Source organism: Ranitomeya variabilis, chromosome 5 (assembly GCF_051348905.1).
Source record: "Ranitomeya variabilis isolate aRanVar5 chromosome 5, aRanVar5.hap1, whole genome shotgun sequence".
NCBI classification, from domain to species: domain Eukaryota; kingdom Metazoa; phylum Chordata; class Amphibia; order Anura; family Dendrobatidae; genus Ranitomeya; species Ranitomeya variabilis.
The window spans coordinates 675,927,189-675,944,401 of NC_135236.1; the positions used below are offsets into that span (position 1 = coordinate 675,927,189).

At 47.2% G+C, this 17,213-nt stretch overlaps 1 protein-coding gene across 2 annotated transcripts in view; it reads left to right on the forward strand.

The window, feature by feature from the left end:
- The first annotated feature begins 1,184 nt into the window (after nucleotides 1-1,184).
- BMAL2 (basic helix-loop-helix ARNT like 2) overlaps nucleotides 1,185-17,213 on the forward strand; it is a 32,329-nt gene continuing 16,300 nt past the window's right edge. For both annotated transcript variants that reach the window (XR_013215959.1, XM_077266894.1), the window contains exons 1-6: nucleotides 1,185-1,332; nucleotides 10,754-10,901; nucleotides 11,648-11,707; nucleotides 13,589-13,746; nucleotides 14,261-14,340; nucleotides 14,582-14,674. Coding sequence is in view for 1 of the 2 variants with exons in the window: in XM_077266894.1 (XP_077123009.1) it covers nucleotides 1,296-1,332; nucleotides 10,754-10,901; nucleotides 11,648-11,707; nucleotides 13,589-13,746; nucleotides 14,261-14,340; nucleotides 14,582-14,674 (576 nt within the window). In the remaining variant the exon portion in view is untranslated. The remainder of the gene's footprint in view (nucleotides 1,333-10,753; nucleotides 10,902-11,647; nucleotides 11,708-13,588; nucleotides 13,747-14,260; nucleotides 14,341-14,581; nucleotides 14,675-17,213) is intronic.

Below are 17,213 nucleotides of genomic sequence, written 5' to 3' on the forward strand. Positions count from 1 at the left end.
CCAGACATTGATGCTGGTTCAGACAGTACGGATTCTGGATCACCAGACAGGGCGGACACTGATGCTGGTTCTGCACATTCTGGTAAGGTATAGACAGGATGGGTAACAGGTACAGGTGCTGGTTCAGACTAGACGGGTTCAGGAAGGCAGAACTGGTTCAGGTTCAGATAACAAGACCTGACAGCGGACTTAGCAGTTTGCAGACAAACTAAACACTGTTATTGCTCAGGCACCTCCCTACAGGGGAAGGTGCCTTAAATACATAGCGCCTCCCAGCTATTGGTTGGGGATTCATCAGGAGTGCTTGTGGCCACCTTTTAAGAAGCAGGGAGAGCGCGTACTATGTGTTCTGCCACAAGACCTGACCGGCACGAGCGGGCCATGGTACATGGAGCAGAAGATGAATCTGGGACGGTCAAGGCGGTGAGCAGGTCGGCGTATCCGTGTCGCCCAAAATGTCTTTCCTTTAACCCCATCCATACCCAGTCTGCGCCATTCGGGCGAGTGTCCGTACGTATGTGGCGCTCAGTAGCTTTCTGGGTCGGAGATAACCCCGATCCTTGGTGGTAAACGTCGCGATTAATCGTAAATGACGCGATTCTCCCGCTGGTTTATTATTATTATTTTGATGGCTCAAAACAAAATACTTTGCATTAAAAAAAAAATTACTACTTTTTTTTTGTGTGTTGACGGAGCCGTGTACGACCAACATGGCGGCCAAGACGGGGTCTGGTTGGTTGCCATGGTAACCCATCACTGACGTGCCGCGTAGAAACCGCCTTCAGAATTAGACAGTGGCGATTATGAGCGGCTGGCCCGTCGTTAGTAACGTAATAGTATGTTGTACTGCAGGAAGGGGTTAATCATATCGACTACATACGACTCCCCCCTAATAATCACCCCAGACGTCACACCGGACCCCTATAAACATACATAGACCCCTTAAACTAGAGGAATGAAGGAATTCCCCCTAACAACCAATCACAGCCCAGCTCTCATTCTTATAAAGCCCTTTGGAAAATGAAAGCAGCAATCTGATTGGCAGATCTGCACAACCGTTCCTGTCAGTCACCCCCTCAGCTCTCACTATTATTAAACATCTCAGTTACCGTGGAGACGCAGGCCCCGCCTCCATTACTATCGTGTTCTTCTCATCGACCAATAAGACGCTTTCATAGTTATGTGGGCGGAGTGTGGCTGAGAGGAAGTAGGCGTGGTTTGTCATCGCACTCATCAGTCGGAGCCGGCTCCGGCCAGGAGTGGAGGTAGCTCCATGCCGGCTGTGGGGGCTTATCATGTCCGCCGCCAGGGGGGACGGGGAGGAGCTGCCGGGTGAGTGTGAGGGTGCCGCGTCCTCCTGTGACCTTCATATACCGCTGTGTTTATGTATAACGCTGCTTTCTATGGAATGCCGCACGTAAGACGCACGAAACTTGTTCCAGAGCTGCGTCTTTTTAAAAATTCTGTCTCTGAGTAGTAGAACGTCATTTTTAGTGACTTGCAGACCCCCCTGCTGTCAGCACCACCCCGTCAGCTCTGCTACATCCCCATAGGAGACCATTGGAAGGCGACAGTGACGCTTCTGCGCCCTCAGACTGACATTTTTTATTTTATTTTTATATCATTCACCGTTAAGATCCGACGATCGTCATATTTATACGGAAACTATTTTTTATCAATTATATTTATTATATATATATATTTATAATTTTTTTATTTTTTATATATTTATATTTTTATATTATATAATTTTTTATATATTTAAATCTTTTTATATATATTTATATTTTTGTGTATATATATAAATTTTTAAATATATTTAATCTTTTGATATTTTTGTATATTTATATATTTTTTTAATATAATTTTTATTCAAATTTGCCGGGAAAAAAACAATGAATAAAATAAAAAAAAATTACGTTTCTTCAACAGCAAAAAATATTTAAATTTAAAAAAAAAATTCTCTTAAAAGGGTAAATTAAAATCTAAAAAAAAGTAAAAAGCAAAAACCTTTTTAAAATTTCAGTTTATTTTTTAAAAGTAGAATTTTTCATCTTGCATTTAATTTTCTCCTTTAAAAATAAAATTCTAAGATGACAGGTTGAAAAAATCAGTAGTGGCCGGTCGGCGTTAAAACTAAACTGAATTTTGTTTTTTTAGATTCCCCTCACTTTTTTTTAAGAGGAAGTGTTAAAAAAATGAGATTCTAGTAGGTCTATAATAAAATTTAATTTTTTACTGTAATTTTATTTTTCTCTTTTCAAGAAAAACAAAAGTGAGAGTTAACTGGTCAGTATCTAAATTATATATATATATATATACAGTATGTATTTTTTTTCCCTCCTTTTTAAGAGAAAGTGATTAAAAAAAATGAGATTCTAGTCGGCAGATAGTAAAAAAAATTTTTTTGTTTTTTTTAAGATAATTAAAAAAAAAAAAGAATATCTCTCTATCTATCTATATTTTTTTTTCTTTTTTATTTATTTATTTATTTATTTTTATTATTATTTTTTTTTTTCCCCTCTTAAGAAAAGAATGAAAAAACAAACAATTGGTCAATAACAAAAAAAAAATATATATATATATATATATATATATATATATATATATATATATATATATATATATATATATATATATATATAGATTTTCTTTTTTTTTTTATTGTTTTTTTAATATATATATATATTTTCCCTTCAAAGGAAAAATTAGAAAGAAAAAGAAAAATTAATTGGTCTTTATGAACATTATTATTTTTTTATTTTTTTTTTAGATTATTTTGTAACTTGTCCAAAAAGGACATAATATAACACTTTCATATCTCACTAAAAAGACAAAAATATGCTCCCGCCGCTTCTTTTCAGTGCGGTTGTCATCTGTTTTGACCCGACTCTCATCCGCTGAGAATGTTGGGGGTTGTAGTCCCCGGATCTGATCCATTGTCTCCTCTCGGAATGTTCCGTGTAGAATTTCCACTCCTGGATGGAACCGACGAGCGCAAGTTTTGAAAGTTTTCAAACTTTTTTTTTTACACCTTTTTTTTTTTTTTGTCTCGCTGCCTCCTGGGATGATTCAGGCATCGTCCTAATTGCAAAGGTGAAGTCACATGACCTCCAGCGATAATTAGGCAATCGTTAATCCATCGGTGAGTCTGGATTAACCGGTTGTGCGCTGCGCTCGACAGTCCTCACCTGTGGCGTTTGCGGATGCAGGGAGGTTGCGTAGCGAGGGGAGATCTTGGAATTGGCACATGAAGCGCGCAGTGAGATCCCGCACCCCCCCCCCCCCCCAGTTGGTGCGGTCGCTCTCCGCTCGTGTACCCGACCATCCCGGGTATTGACACAATTAGTAATTAGAGCAGCAGTCGCGATAAGATCTGTCAACAGCACATTCCCTGCCTGCTGACTGTTTGTTTTCTCCGACACGTTTCGCTCCGAGGTTAAAACCGTAGGAAAAGGCAGAGATGGTAGAGCGTCCCTTTAATCCAGCTCTTGTTCTCTGTTATCAGCCTTTCTATCTTTGTAGAGATCCTTCCCTTCCTAATCGGATCTCAAGACCCTCTAAATCCACCGGCGTCTGGAGCCTGAGGGCCGAAACGCAGCTGCTGATGCGCTTCTTGACCTGGTATCTCCCACACGTCGCCCCCTGCAGTCCGCCTTTTTCTTCTCGTGCGTCAGTCTAGACTGTAATGCTGGAATCGTATTCATATGTCTGGATAATCAGAGCGGGACGGGGACCTTTAAAACTGCGCCACGGCTTTAAGAAGATGATGGAGTTTTAGTGCGAGCGCCTGTATTTTAATTTTTTTATTTTATTTTCTTGTGTACCAGCAGCACAGAGGATTTCAGGGGAGCATTGTACTGATCTAGGAGGTGATTTGTCTGAGTGATATGTAGTGGAAAGGTGGAGGATCCTGCAGCAGCGCAGAGGATTTCAGAAGGGGATGGTGCGTGCCTAATGCTAGTGCTCATAAGCTGTGTTCTCAGCAGCGCAGAGGATTTCAGAAGGGGATGGTGCGTGACTAATGCGAATGCTCATAGGCTGAGTGTTCTCAGCAGCGCAGAGTATTTCAGAAGGGTGGTGCGTGACTAATGCGAGTTCTCATAGGCTGTGTTCTCAGCAGTGCAGAGGATTTCAGGTGTGTGTGGGGGCCACAGATGGGGGATATATAGTGAATTTCCTCCTAGATCTCGCTTTGCTGCCGCAGGACGTGGACGGCACAGGGCAGATTTTCTGCGGTTACAGCAGGAAATAGATGAGACTTGCTGGTTCTACGAGAATATTAATGTGATCAGTCGTGAGTGCCAGTGGCTAACCAGTCCCATCATGTTGCTGTCAGTCTGATGTCTGCCCCCCAGGAATGGGAGCAGGAGAGCTGCGTACCGATCACGGCAACGACCCAGGTAAAATAAGTCCTTAAAGGTGAAGTAGAAGCCGTACGGAGGCATCTGTGAGTGCCCTATGGTAGCAAATTACCACTCCCTTAATAAGGAGAACTACTGCGATTATCATACCATGTAAACATTTAGGGCTGTGGGTATATACGTACTATAAAGACTGTGCAGCTCCTATGTGTCCCTAGCGGAATATTACCCCATCTATTTTTGCTATTGGGTGAAAACTTTGCACAGAGCTTCAAAATCCATCTATAGTGACCACTAGGGGGAGCTCCCTGTATCAGAGATAAATAAGATCCTGTCTGCAGCCACCACTAGGGGGAGCTCCCTGTATACAGAGATACATGATAAGATCCTGTCTGCAGCCACCACTAGGGGGAGCTCCCTGTATACAGAGATACCTGATAAGATCCTGTCTGCAGCCACCACTAGGGGGAGCTCCCTGTATACAGAGATACATGATAAGATCCTGTCTGCAGCCACCACTAGGGGGAGCTCCCTGTATGCAGAGATACATGATAAGATCCTGTCTGCAGCCACCACTAGGGGGAGCTCCCTGTATACAGAGATACATGATAAGATCCTGTCTGCAGTCACCACTAGGGGGAGCTCCCTGTATACATAGAAACCTGATAAGATCCTGTCTGCAGCCACCACTAGGGGGAGCTCCCTGTATACAGAGATACATGATAAGATCCTGTCTGCAGTCACCTCTAGGGGGAGCTCCCTGTACACAGAGATACATGATAAGATCCTGCCTGCAGCCACCACTAGGGGGAGCTCCCTGTATACAGAGATACATGATAAGATCCTGTCTGCAGTCACCACTAGGGGGAGCTCCCTGTATACAGAGATACATGATAAGATCCTGACTGCAGCCATCACTAGGGGGAGCTCCCTGTATACAGAGATACATGACAAGATCCTGTCTGCAGCCACCACTAGGGGGAGCTCCCTGTATACAGAGATACATGATAAGATCCTGTCTGCAGCCACCACTAGGGGGAGCTCCCTGTATACAGAGATACATGATAAGATCCTGTCTGCAGCCACCACTAGGGGGAGCTCCCTGTACACAGAGATACATGATAAGATCCTGCCTGCAGCCACCACTAGGGGGAGCTCCCTGTATACAGAGATACATGATAAGATCCTGACTGCAGCCATCACTAGGGGGAGCTCCCTGTATACAGAGATACATGACAAGATCCTGTCTGCAGCCACCACTAGGGGGAGCTCCCTGTATACAGAGATACATGATAAGATCCTGTCTGCAGTCACCACTAGGGGGAGCTCCCTGTATACAGAGATACATGATAAGATCCTGTCTGCAGCCACCACTAGGGGGAGCTCCCTGTATACAGAGATACCTGATAAGATCCTGTCTGCAGCCACCACTAGGGGGAGCTCCCTGTATACAGAGATACATGATAAGATCCTGTCTGCAGCCACCACTAGGGGGAGCTCCCTGTATACAGAGATACATGATAAGATCCTGTCTGCAGTCACCACTAGGGGGAGCTCCCTGTATACATAGAAACATGATAAGATCCTGTCTGCAGCCACCACTAGGGGGAGCTCCCTGTATACATAGAAACATGATAAGATCCTGCCTGCAGCCACCACTAGGGGGAGCTCCCTGTACACAGAGATACATGATAAGATCCTGTCTGCAGCCACCACTAGGGGGAGCTCCCTATACTTTTCACAACTTTCTTGACTTCTTCTGTACAGTATTTGTGTCTTGTGCCCTCATCCCGTTCGCCTGTTTCCCCGGAGGGATCATTCCTTCTTTTATAGAGGAACCATGCTTGTCTGTAAACCTGCCAACAACAAAGAGGAAGCGCAGACAAACAAAACGTGTAGTGTCGTCTTCACAGGCTGTGGAAGTAGGTCAGGGTGTGGTCCTCACAAGGAGGCATTGTGTGTTATCCATCTGGCTCAAGCTCTTTTATTGTGGTTGATCGTTGTGCAAAAATGTTAGTGAATGTCCAATATTATTCTTAATACTAATTTGTCCTTCTACACTGAATAATTACCTAATAAATCTTTATGGCAGGTAGAGCCCTTTTTTCATACACAACTCCAAATCCGCTTCATCATTATCATTGATAAAGATCTTTCTGCTGCCACCACTAGGGGGAGCTCCCTGTATACAGAGATACATGATAAGATCCTGTCTGCAGCCACCACTAGGGGGAGCTCCCTGTATACAGAGATACATAAGATCCTGTCTGCAGTCACCACTAGGGGGAGCTCCCTGTATACAGAGATACATGATAAGGTCCTGTCTGCAGTCACCACTAGGGGGAGCTCCCTGTATGCAGAGATACATGATAAGATCCTGTCTGCAGCCACCACTAGGGGGAGCTCCCTGTATGCAGTGATACATGATAAGATCCTGTCTGCTGTCACCACTAGGGGGAGCTCCCTGTACACAGAGATACATAAGATCCTGTCTGCAGCCACCACTAGGGGGAGCTCCCTGTATACAGAGATACATGATAAGATCCTGTCTGCAGCCTCCACTAGGGGGAGCTCCCTGTATACAGAGATACATAAGATCCTGTCTGCAGCCACCACTAGGGGGAGCTCCCTGTATACAGAGATACATGATAAGATCCTGTCTGCAGCCACCACTAGGGGGAGCTCCCTGTATACAGAGATACATGATAAGATCCTGTCTGCAGTCACCACTAGGGGGAGCTCCCTGTATACAGAGATACATGATAAGGTCCTGTCTGCAGTCACCACTAGGGGGAGCTCCCTGTATGCAGAGATACATGATAAGATCCTGTCTGCTGCCACCACTAGGGGGAGCTCCCTGTATGCAGTGATACATGATAAGATCCTGTCTGCTGTCACCACTAGGGGGAGCTCCCTGTACACAGAGATACATAAGATCCTGTCTGCAGCCACCACTAGGGGGAGCTCCCTGTATACAGAGATACATGATAAGATCCTGTCTGCAGCCTCCACTAGGGGGAGCTCCCTGTATACAGAGATACATAAGATCCTGTCTGCAGCCACCACTAGGGGGAGCTCCCTGTATACAGAGATACATGATAAGATCCTGTCTGCAGCCACCACTAGGGGGAGCTCCCTGTATACAGAGATACATGATGAGCTCCTGCCTGCAGCCACCTCTAGGGGGAGCTCCCTGTATACAGAGATACATGATGAGCTCCTGTCTGCAGCCTCCTGAGGTCCCTTCTGTGAACCTTTTCACGTGGCTCCATGACCATTTCTGTGAGTCAGGTCCGGGGTAATGTTTTATTTTCCAGCTTTGGATTGAGTGATTAAACCCGGAGACGCGTGGAATATATTTATAGATGATAATCACCGCTTGGCCTTTGAGTGATGACAAGGCCAAATACTAACCTCATATTAATTCCTAAATGATTATCCCCGGTGTCATGGCTGATTGTACGCGTCACACAGTATCTCTCATCACTCAGCTGTGATCTCACATCGCCTGTCTGAACAGATGCCATTTGTGTGTATAAGTGTCTTAGAGGTCACGTGTCATCGCGTATGGAACTTGTTCCCCTATATTTACATATTCCCGCTGGCTCCTGATTGAGGGGCCCCGATTATTTGGGTTAATATTCTTTTCAGTCATTCTTCTTACAATTTGCTATTATTTCTGATACTTGCAGTACCACTCTTCACCATAAAATATCTACATACTTTTATATAGACTGTACTGCAACAGCGCCTCCCATAGATATGTGTCTGTGGAATACATAATACGGGTCATACTATTGTATACAGATATGGAAAACTCTTGTTATAGTCACCGGACTGCCTGGTCCTTGTAGTACTTGATTAGTTCTTTCAGTCATCCTTTTCCTTTTAAGGGTGGAATACATATAAATAGAAGTAGAAAGTGCATGAAGCTAGAACACTGTACAGAATAGCTGGTAGGAGCACGCGGAGCTCATGCTGAACCTGTGCAGGACAGCGGGTAGGAGCACAGGAGCTCATACTGAACCTGTACAGAACAGCGGGTAGGAGCACGTGGAGCCCATGCTGAACCTGTACAGAACAGCAGGTAGGAGCACAGGAGCTCATACCGAATCTGTACAGATCAGCGGGTAGGAGCACGCGTAGCTCATACTGTACCTGTACAGAACAGCGGGGAGGAGCTCAGGAGCTCATACTGTACCTGTACAGAACAGCGGGGAGGAGCACAGGAGCTCATACTGTACCTGTACAGAAAGGCGGGGAGGAGCACAGGAGGCTCAAACTGTACCTGTACAGAACAGCGGGTAGGAGCACAGGAGCTCATACTGAACCTGTACAGAACAGCGGGGAGGAGCACAGGGAGCTCATGCTGAACCTGTACAGAACAGCAGGTAGGAGCACACAGAGCTCATACTGTACCTGTACAGAACAGGGAGGAGCACAGGAAGCTCATACTGTACCTGTACTGAACAGCGGGCAGGAGCACACGGAGCTCATGCTGTACCTGTACAGAACATTGGGCACGAGCACACGGAGCTCATGCTGTACCTGTACAGAACAGCGGGTAGGAGCACAGGAGCTAATACTGAACCTGTACAGAACGGCGGGTAGGAGCACAGGAGCTAATACTGAACCTGTACAGAACGGCGGGTAGGAGTACCCCGCACCTTTATGGAGACAGTGGCTGCCATTTTATGGGGTCGTACCGGATTGTCTTTTGGGGCAGCAGTGCTGTTTGCCGTTGCACGTGCTTTTCGCCTTCCTTTTGTTCCCGGACACCGTTGATTTCTGACTTTTCTGGATCTCCGGCTATTAATTTCCTCTGCTCCGTCCTCTAATCCCTGCTCTAGTTTCTTTATCTGGCTGCGCCGTCTGTCTGGGTATTTCCACGTATTTAGGTTACTGGGTTTTGCTTAATCTGTATCGGCAGAGAGGATTTTGTATTTCAAGAACTTTATTTTTACTCCGCTCTCCCCGGCTCGACACTGGATTTTTATTGCTTTTTCTTCTCCCTTTCTCGCCTCGGGCTTCCTGAATCTGCGTCATCTCGATCAATGTCGCATTGGCATTGTGGTTTTTCCAGAATTCCCGGCTGTATAATTACCAGGAGATTAATGGATTGTGAAATGATGAGTGTTATTACCCTCCCCGTGCAAAAAAGAACACACTGGGTCAATGGCTCTGTTTGTACCAGCTCCTGTCATGGGTCCTTAAAGGAGAATTCCACACCAACCTGAACATATGGGCTTCTACTGCTTTGGGCGCCATAAAAACAAGGCATCGGGGAGGTTTTACTCCTGGAGACTTTCCTATAATTCAGGTTCCTCTTCACTAGTTTAAGATGCTCAGGGATGTGACTTGCCTGAATCTGCATTGCAAATAGAGAAATGAGGGGAAGCTTTCTGCCACAGCAAGATGCTTCCCCGGCTGGCATCTGCCATGTTAACTGTCTTTCATTTTGTACCCAGTAACATCAACGCCATCCTTTACCACATGAAGAGTTGGGCTTCTCTTTATTAGACACTTGTTTATATCTGAAAACTGCCATATGGGGTGACCGCGATGGGGTTGCCGTGCAGGGGGAAACCGCGATGGGGTTGCCATACAGGGTAAGCCCGCAATGAGGTTGCCGTGCAGGGGGTGCCCACGATGGGGTTGCCTCATGGGGTGCCCGCGATGGGGTTGCCGTGCAGGGGGAGACCGCGATGGGGTTGCCGTGCAGGGGGAGACCGCGATGGGGTTGCCGTGCAGGGGGAGACCGCGATGGGGTTGCGGTGCAGGAGGGGGGATGCGGCAGTGGATAGCTCCATACAAGGATCTCCCGGGATAGCGGAGTTTTCCCCTGGGAATCTGTCCCTTTTGAGTCCTTTTCCTTTGAAGCGGATGGTAGCTGACCACATTGAATGTTATCTGTATGGCGGCACACTACGATGTGTGAGCTTTTTGGGCTGGGCGAGTGGATAAGAGCCTCTTATCTACAAGGTTTAGTGTGTATTATGTTCTGCGGTGGTGCCAGCCGTGTCAGGTCACACAGCATTTCTAAGAATGGCTTAATCTCCACCGCCTCTTGTCATGAAATACTGGAAAGCGCTGTGTGTGAGCACTGCTTCACCTGGACACCCGGAGAGCGGGGCGGACATATTGGGATTATTGCCTTGTGCTATGGCCAAGGCTGTCAGTCACTCTATGGCCCCGTCCACTGAGCGTTGCATAGCAGTGTAAACATTAGGGGCCAAAAAACAGAAAATAATGGCTGCCTTTAACCAGGACATGGATATTGACACAATTCGAGAATCTTGGTCTTGAGTTTTAGTGTTGTGTTTTGTTTTTTCTTCAATGGGATCTTATGGGATGTGTGGGTTCTCAAACCTTTCCGTCTCCTTCCCTAGATACCCTGATAATGGAACCGAGTCAATGCCTGGCTGTCTCCAGCATCCTTGGTCCTAAACCGGGCTCTACAACCATTTCCTCCAGTTCCTTTCCTTCCCTCATGGTGGAATATCCCCGAAAAAGGAAACTAAGTGAATCTGACAACAGGTAAATCTTTACGACACTAAATTGAACTTGTGTTGTCGGGTTATTCTTTTTAGATTTTATTATTTTTTGCGTTAGAATTCCTGTATAACTCCTCCCATGCTTACAGACCACACCCCCGAGGGGGTTTCTATCTGGTTATGAGTCAACTGTCTGCAGCAGGAGCTTCTCTTTGTCCTTTCAGCAATAAGAAAGAAGATGACTATGCTCCAGACAGTTTTCCAAGAATTTACCCCTGCACTGCCGATCTGTAGGCGTTCCATGCTGTGAGCAGCAGTTGTCGCGTTTCGAGCTGCGTTGGTTCAGCTCTGCACTTCGCAGCCTTGGTCTTCCCTGCAGGCGGAGGACACTTTAAGAGCACATTCCCCGAGACACGATCGTCTACAACTCTAAAATATTCAGTCTCGGAGCCAAAGTCATTCCAGAAGAATGAAACTTACCCAAACTAGGAAACATTAAAACCAGATGTCCCCGGTGTGCGAGGAGCAGGAGAGCTCGCAGCATTCAATAAAAATGTGTTCATTTGCTCATTTTTTTTTTTTTTATTTTTTTTTTTACTGCTCCAATCGAAAAATAAAAAATGAATACATTTTATATTTGGTCTTCATTAAAAATTCTCCACTGTTTTGTGTACACAGCTCCTGTGCAGAGCTATGTGTCCCCTGCGCACTGGAGTCTCTGGGTACATGGGGTGCTGTGTTCTGAGGCGGCATTAATGTCGTTATCTCCTCCTCTGTGTCCCCGTACAGTGAATCTCTCGCCTCCCTCAGAACCAATGAAGGAGCTGATGGCAGCGACGTCCAGAGCAAGTAAGAAACCGCCACAGTCTATGTCAGCGTCCTGCCTCTGCTTCATGCTCTCCTTAATGTTACCATTTTTTTTATCTTTTTGTTTTTGTTTCCATCCCATGTTCTTTATTCTTCACCTGCATTCCCTTTTTCCTTCCCTTCCCCCCTGCCGCTCCTGTCTCCTTATCCTCCTCTCCTTCCTCCTCCCCTGTCTTCTTATTTTCCACCTTCCGCCGCTCCTGTCTTCTTTTCTTCCTCACCTGCCGCTCCTGTCTTCTTCTTCTCCTCCTTCCCCTCTGCCGACCGCTTCTGTTTTCTTCTTCTCCTACCCCTCTTCCTTTACTCCCCCTTCCGCCACTCCTGTCTTCTCCCTTTCTTCTGCTCCTGTCTTCTCTCCTTCTCCTCCTCTTTTTCCTCCGCTCCTGTCTAATTCTCCTCCTCCCCTTTTGCCGCTCCTGTCTTCTCCTTCTCCCCCTCCTCTTCTGCTGCTCCTGTCTTCTCCTCCCTTTCTGCCGCTCCTGTCTTCTTTCCCCCTCCTGTTCTGCTGCTCATGTCTTCTCCTTCTCCCCCTCCTCTTCCTCCTCTCCTATCTTCTCCTTCTCCCCCTCCTCTTCGGCCTCTCCTGTCTTCTTCTCCTCCTCCTCTTCTGCCGCTCCTGTCTTCTCCTTCTCCCCCTCCTCTTCTGCCGCTCCTGTCTTCTCCTCCTCCCCCTCCTGTTCTGCTGCTCCTGTCTTCTCCTTCTCCCCCTCCTCTTCGGCCGCTCCTGTCTTCTCCTCCTCTTCGGCCGCTCCTGTCTTCTCCTCCTCTTCGGCCGCTCCTGTCTTCTCCTCCTCTTCGGCCGCTCCTGTCTTCTCCTCCCTTTCGGCCGCTCCTGTCTTCTCCTCCCTTTCGGCCGCTCCTGTCTTCTCCTCCCTTTCGGCCGCTCCTGTCTTCTCCTCCCTTTCGGCCGCTCCTGTCTTCTCCTCCCTTTCGGCCGCTCCTGTCTTCTCCTCCCTTTCGGCCGCTCCTGTCTTCTCCTCCCTTTCGGCCGCTCCTGTCTTCTCCTCCCTTTCGGCCGCTCCTGTCTTCTCCTCCCTTTCGGCCGCTCCTGTCTTCTCCTCCCTTTCGGCCGCTCCTGTCTTCTCCTCCCTTTCGGCCGCTCCTGTCTTCTCCTCCCTTTCGGCCGCTCCTGTCTTCTCCTCCCTTTCGGCCGCTCCTGTCTTCTCCTCCCTTTCGGCCGCTCCTGTCTTCTCCTCCCTTTCGGCCGCTCCTGTCTTCTCCTCCCTTTCGGCCGCTCCTGTCTTCTCCTCCCTTTCGGCCGCTCCTGTCTTCTCCTCCCTTTCGGCCGCTCCTGTCTTCTCCTCCCTTTCGGCCGCTCCTGTCTTCTCCTCCCTTTCGGCCGCTCCTGTCTTCTCCTCCCTTTCGGCCGCTCCTGTCTTCTCCTCCCTTTCGGCCGCTCCTGTCTTCTCCTCCCTTTCGGCCGCTCCTGTCTTCTCCTCCCTTTCGGCCGCTCCTGTCTTCTCCTCCCTTTCGGCCGCTCCTGTCTTCTCCTCCCTTTCGGCCGCTCCTGTCTTCTCCTCCCTTTCGGCCGCTCCTGTCTTCTCCTCCCTTTCGGCCGCTCCTGTCTTCTCCTCCCTTTCGGCCGCTCCTGTCTTCTCCTCCCTTTCGGCCGCTCCTGTCTTCTCCTCCCTTTCGGCCGCTCCTGTCTTCTCCTCCCTTTCGGCCGCTCCTGTCTTCTCCTCCCTTTCGGCCGCTCCTGTCTTCTCCTCCCTTTCGGCCGCTCCTGTCTTCTCCTCCCTTTCGGCCGCTCCTGTCTTCTCTTCCCTTTCTCCGCTCCTGTCTTCTCCTCCCTTTCGGCCGCTCCTGTCCTGTCTTCTCTCTTCCCTTTCCTCCTCCACTCATTCTTCCGTTTGTCCCCTGCAGACAGGCTCACAGTGAGACGGAGAAGAGGCGGCGGGATAAAATGAACACTCTGATCGAGGAGCTTTCTGTCATGATTCCTCAGTGCGAGCCTTTACCCCGCAAGCTGGACAAGCTGACGGTGCTGAAGATGGCGGTGCAGCACCTGAAGTCGCTGAAGGGTGAGTCTGTAGAAAGCTGTCGGCGTCCGCTCTCCCCCGCGGCCGGATACTGCGGGACCCTCCAGCGCCTCCGCATAACCGCGGCTGGGGGATCTGGATTTATTCATCCGGTTGAGCGCGTGGGAGGAATTCTAGAATAAATCCTCATTGGTTGGAGAGAATGCCGGACTCACATGTGACCTAATGCTGGAAATAAACCTCACAGGATTGCCATATGCAAAAGTATTCATCCCCTTATAATTGTTACACAGGGGAAGGAAACTTTGTTACAGAGATTTGATTTTTTTTTTCTTCCTGATGATTAATCCATCATAAATAAAATGAAAAAAATGAAAATAAATAACGACTTGTGAGGAGCGTAAAAAAAAGTCCGAGGGGAGTGAATATTTTTCCCACAAACACCATATGTGCATTACTTGTAGTACCGGATTTTACCACCATTGTAGGTGAATAATTACCATAGACTTTAATGCAACAGCGCCCCCAGTTTGTCACCTGCTGTCTGTGGTTTCAGGTACCAGCAGCTCGTTTGCCGTCGAAAGCTACAAACCGTCGTTCTTGCGGCAGGAGGAACTGAAGAGGTTAATTCTGAAGGTTTGTTGCTAATTTTCCAGAATCCAGAACTTTGGGGTCAGTAGTGGATGGACCTGTGTCTCCGCGGGCTCCTCGGGGGGGGGGCGCCATTGTGGGGTCCCCATTGTGGGGTCCCAGACATAAGAGCATCTCCTGTAAGCTTGTAGGTCAATCTGCAAAACTGTTTTATAGGGGGTGATGACTTTCGCAATCCTCTCCACCTCCAGGTTTGGTCCTGTGATCTGTCTTCCCTTATTTCCAGGTGGCCGACGGTTTCCTGTTTGTGGTCGGCTGCGACAGAGGGAAGATCCTGTTCGTGTCTGAATCCGTCTCCAAGACCCTGAAGTGCAACCAGGTCTGACCCAGAAAGAAGGGGGAGGGGGGGCGGCGGCGAGATCAACCACCCACCAGCAGAGAGCGCAGCTCTGGGGTATAATACAGGATGTAACTCAGGATCAGTAATGTAATGTATGTACACAGTGACTGCACCAGCAGAATAGTGAGTGCAGCTCTGGGGTATAATACAGGATATAACTCAGGATCAGTAATGTATGTACACAGTGACTGCACCAGCAGAATAGTGAGTGCAGCTCTGGGGTATAATACAGGATGTAACTCAGGATCAGTAATGTAATGTATGTACACAGTGACTGCACCAGCAGAATAGTGAGTGCAGCTCTGGGGTATAATACAGGATGTAACTCAGGATCAGTAATGTAATGTATGTACACAGTGACTGCACCAGCAGAATAGTGAGTGCAGCTCTGGGATATAATACAGGGTGTAACTCAGGATCAGTAATGTAATGTATGTACACAGTGACTGCACCAGCAGAATAGTGAGTGCAGCTCTGGGGTATAATACAGGGTGTAACTCAGGATCAGTAATGTATGTACACAGTGACTGCACCAGCAGAATAGTGAGTGCAGCTCTGGGGTATAATACAGGATGTAACTCAGGATCAGTAATGTAATGTATGTACACAGTGACTGCACCAGCAGAATAGTGAGTGCAGCTCTGGGGTATAATACAGGATGTAACTCAGGATCAGTAATGTATTGTATGTACACAGTGACTGCACCAGCAGAGAGCGCAGCTCTGGGGTATAATACAGGGTGTAACTCAGGATCAGTAATGTAATGTATGTACACAGTGACTGCACCAGCAGAATAGTGAGTGCAGCTCTGGGGTATAATACAGGGTGTAACTCAGGATCAGTAATGTAATGTATGTACACAGTGACTGCACCAGCAGAGAGCGCAGCTCTGGGGTATAATACAGGATGTAACTCAGGATCAGTAATGTAATGTATGTACACAGTGACTGCACCAGCAGAATAGTGAGTGCAGCTCTGGGGTATAATACAGGATGTAACTCAGAATCAGTAATGTAATGTACGTACACAGTGACTGCACCAGCAGAATAGTGAGTGCAGCTCTGGGGTATAATACAGGATGTAACTCAGAATCAGTAATGTAATGTATGTACACAGTGACTGCACCAGCAGAATAGTGAGTGCAGCTCTGGAGTATAATACAGGATGTAACTCAGGATCAGTAATGTATGTACACAGTGACTGCACCAGCAGAATAGTGAGTGCAGCTCTGGGGTATAATACAGGATGTAACTCAGGATCAGTAATGTAATATATGTACACAGTGACTGCACCAGCAGAATAGTGAGTGCAGCTCTGGAGTATAATACAGGAGGTAACTCAGGATCAGTAATGTAATGTATGTACACAGTGACTGCACCAACAGAATAGTGAGTGCAGCTCTGGGGTATAATACAGGGTGTAACTCAGGATCAGTAATGTAATGTATGTACACAGTGACTGCACCAGCAGAATAGTGAGTGCAGCTCTGGGGTATAATACAGGGTGTAACTCAGGATCAGTAATGTAATGTATGTACACAGTGACTGCACCAGCAGAATAGTGAGTGCAGCTCTGGGGTATAATACAGGGTGTAACTCAGGATCAGTAATGTAATGTATGTACACAGTGACTGCACCAGCAGAGAGCGCAGCTCTGGGGTATAATACAGGATGTAACTCGGGATCAGTAATGTAATGTATGTACACAGTGACTGCACCAGCAGAGAGCGCAGCTCTGGGGTATAATACAGGATGTAACTCGGAATCAGTAATGTAATGTATGTACACAGTGACTTCACCAGCAGAATAGTGAGTGCAGCTCTGGGGTATAATACAGGATGTAACTCAGGATCAGTAATGTAATGTATGTACACAGCAACTGCACCAGCAGAATAGTGAGTGCAGCTCTGGGATATAATACAGTATGTAACTCAGGATCAGTAATGTAATGTATGTACACAGTGACTGCACCAGCAGAATAGTGAGTGCAGCTCTGGGATATAATACAGGATGTAACTCAGGATCAGTAATGTAATGTATGTACACAGTGACTGCACCAGCAGAATACTGAGTGCAGCTCTGGGGTATAATACAGGATGCAACTCAGGATCAGTAATGTAATGTATGTACACAGTGACTGCACCAGCAGAATAGTGAGTGCAGCTCTGGGGTATAATACAGGATGTAACTCAGGATCAGTAATGTAATGTATGTACACAGTGACTGCACCAGCAGAATAGTGAGTGCAGCTCTGGGGTATAATACAGGATGTAACTAAGGATCAGTAATGTAATGCATGTACACAGTGACTGCACCAGCAGAATAGTGAGTGCAGCTCTGGAGTATAATACAGGATGTAACTCAGGATCAGTAATGTAATGTATGTACACAGTGACTGCACCAGCAGAATAGTGAGTGCAGCTCTGGGGTATAATACAGGATGTAACTCAGGATCAGTAATGTAATGTATGTACACAGTGACTGCACCAGCAGAGAGCGCAGCTCTGGGGTATAATACA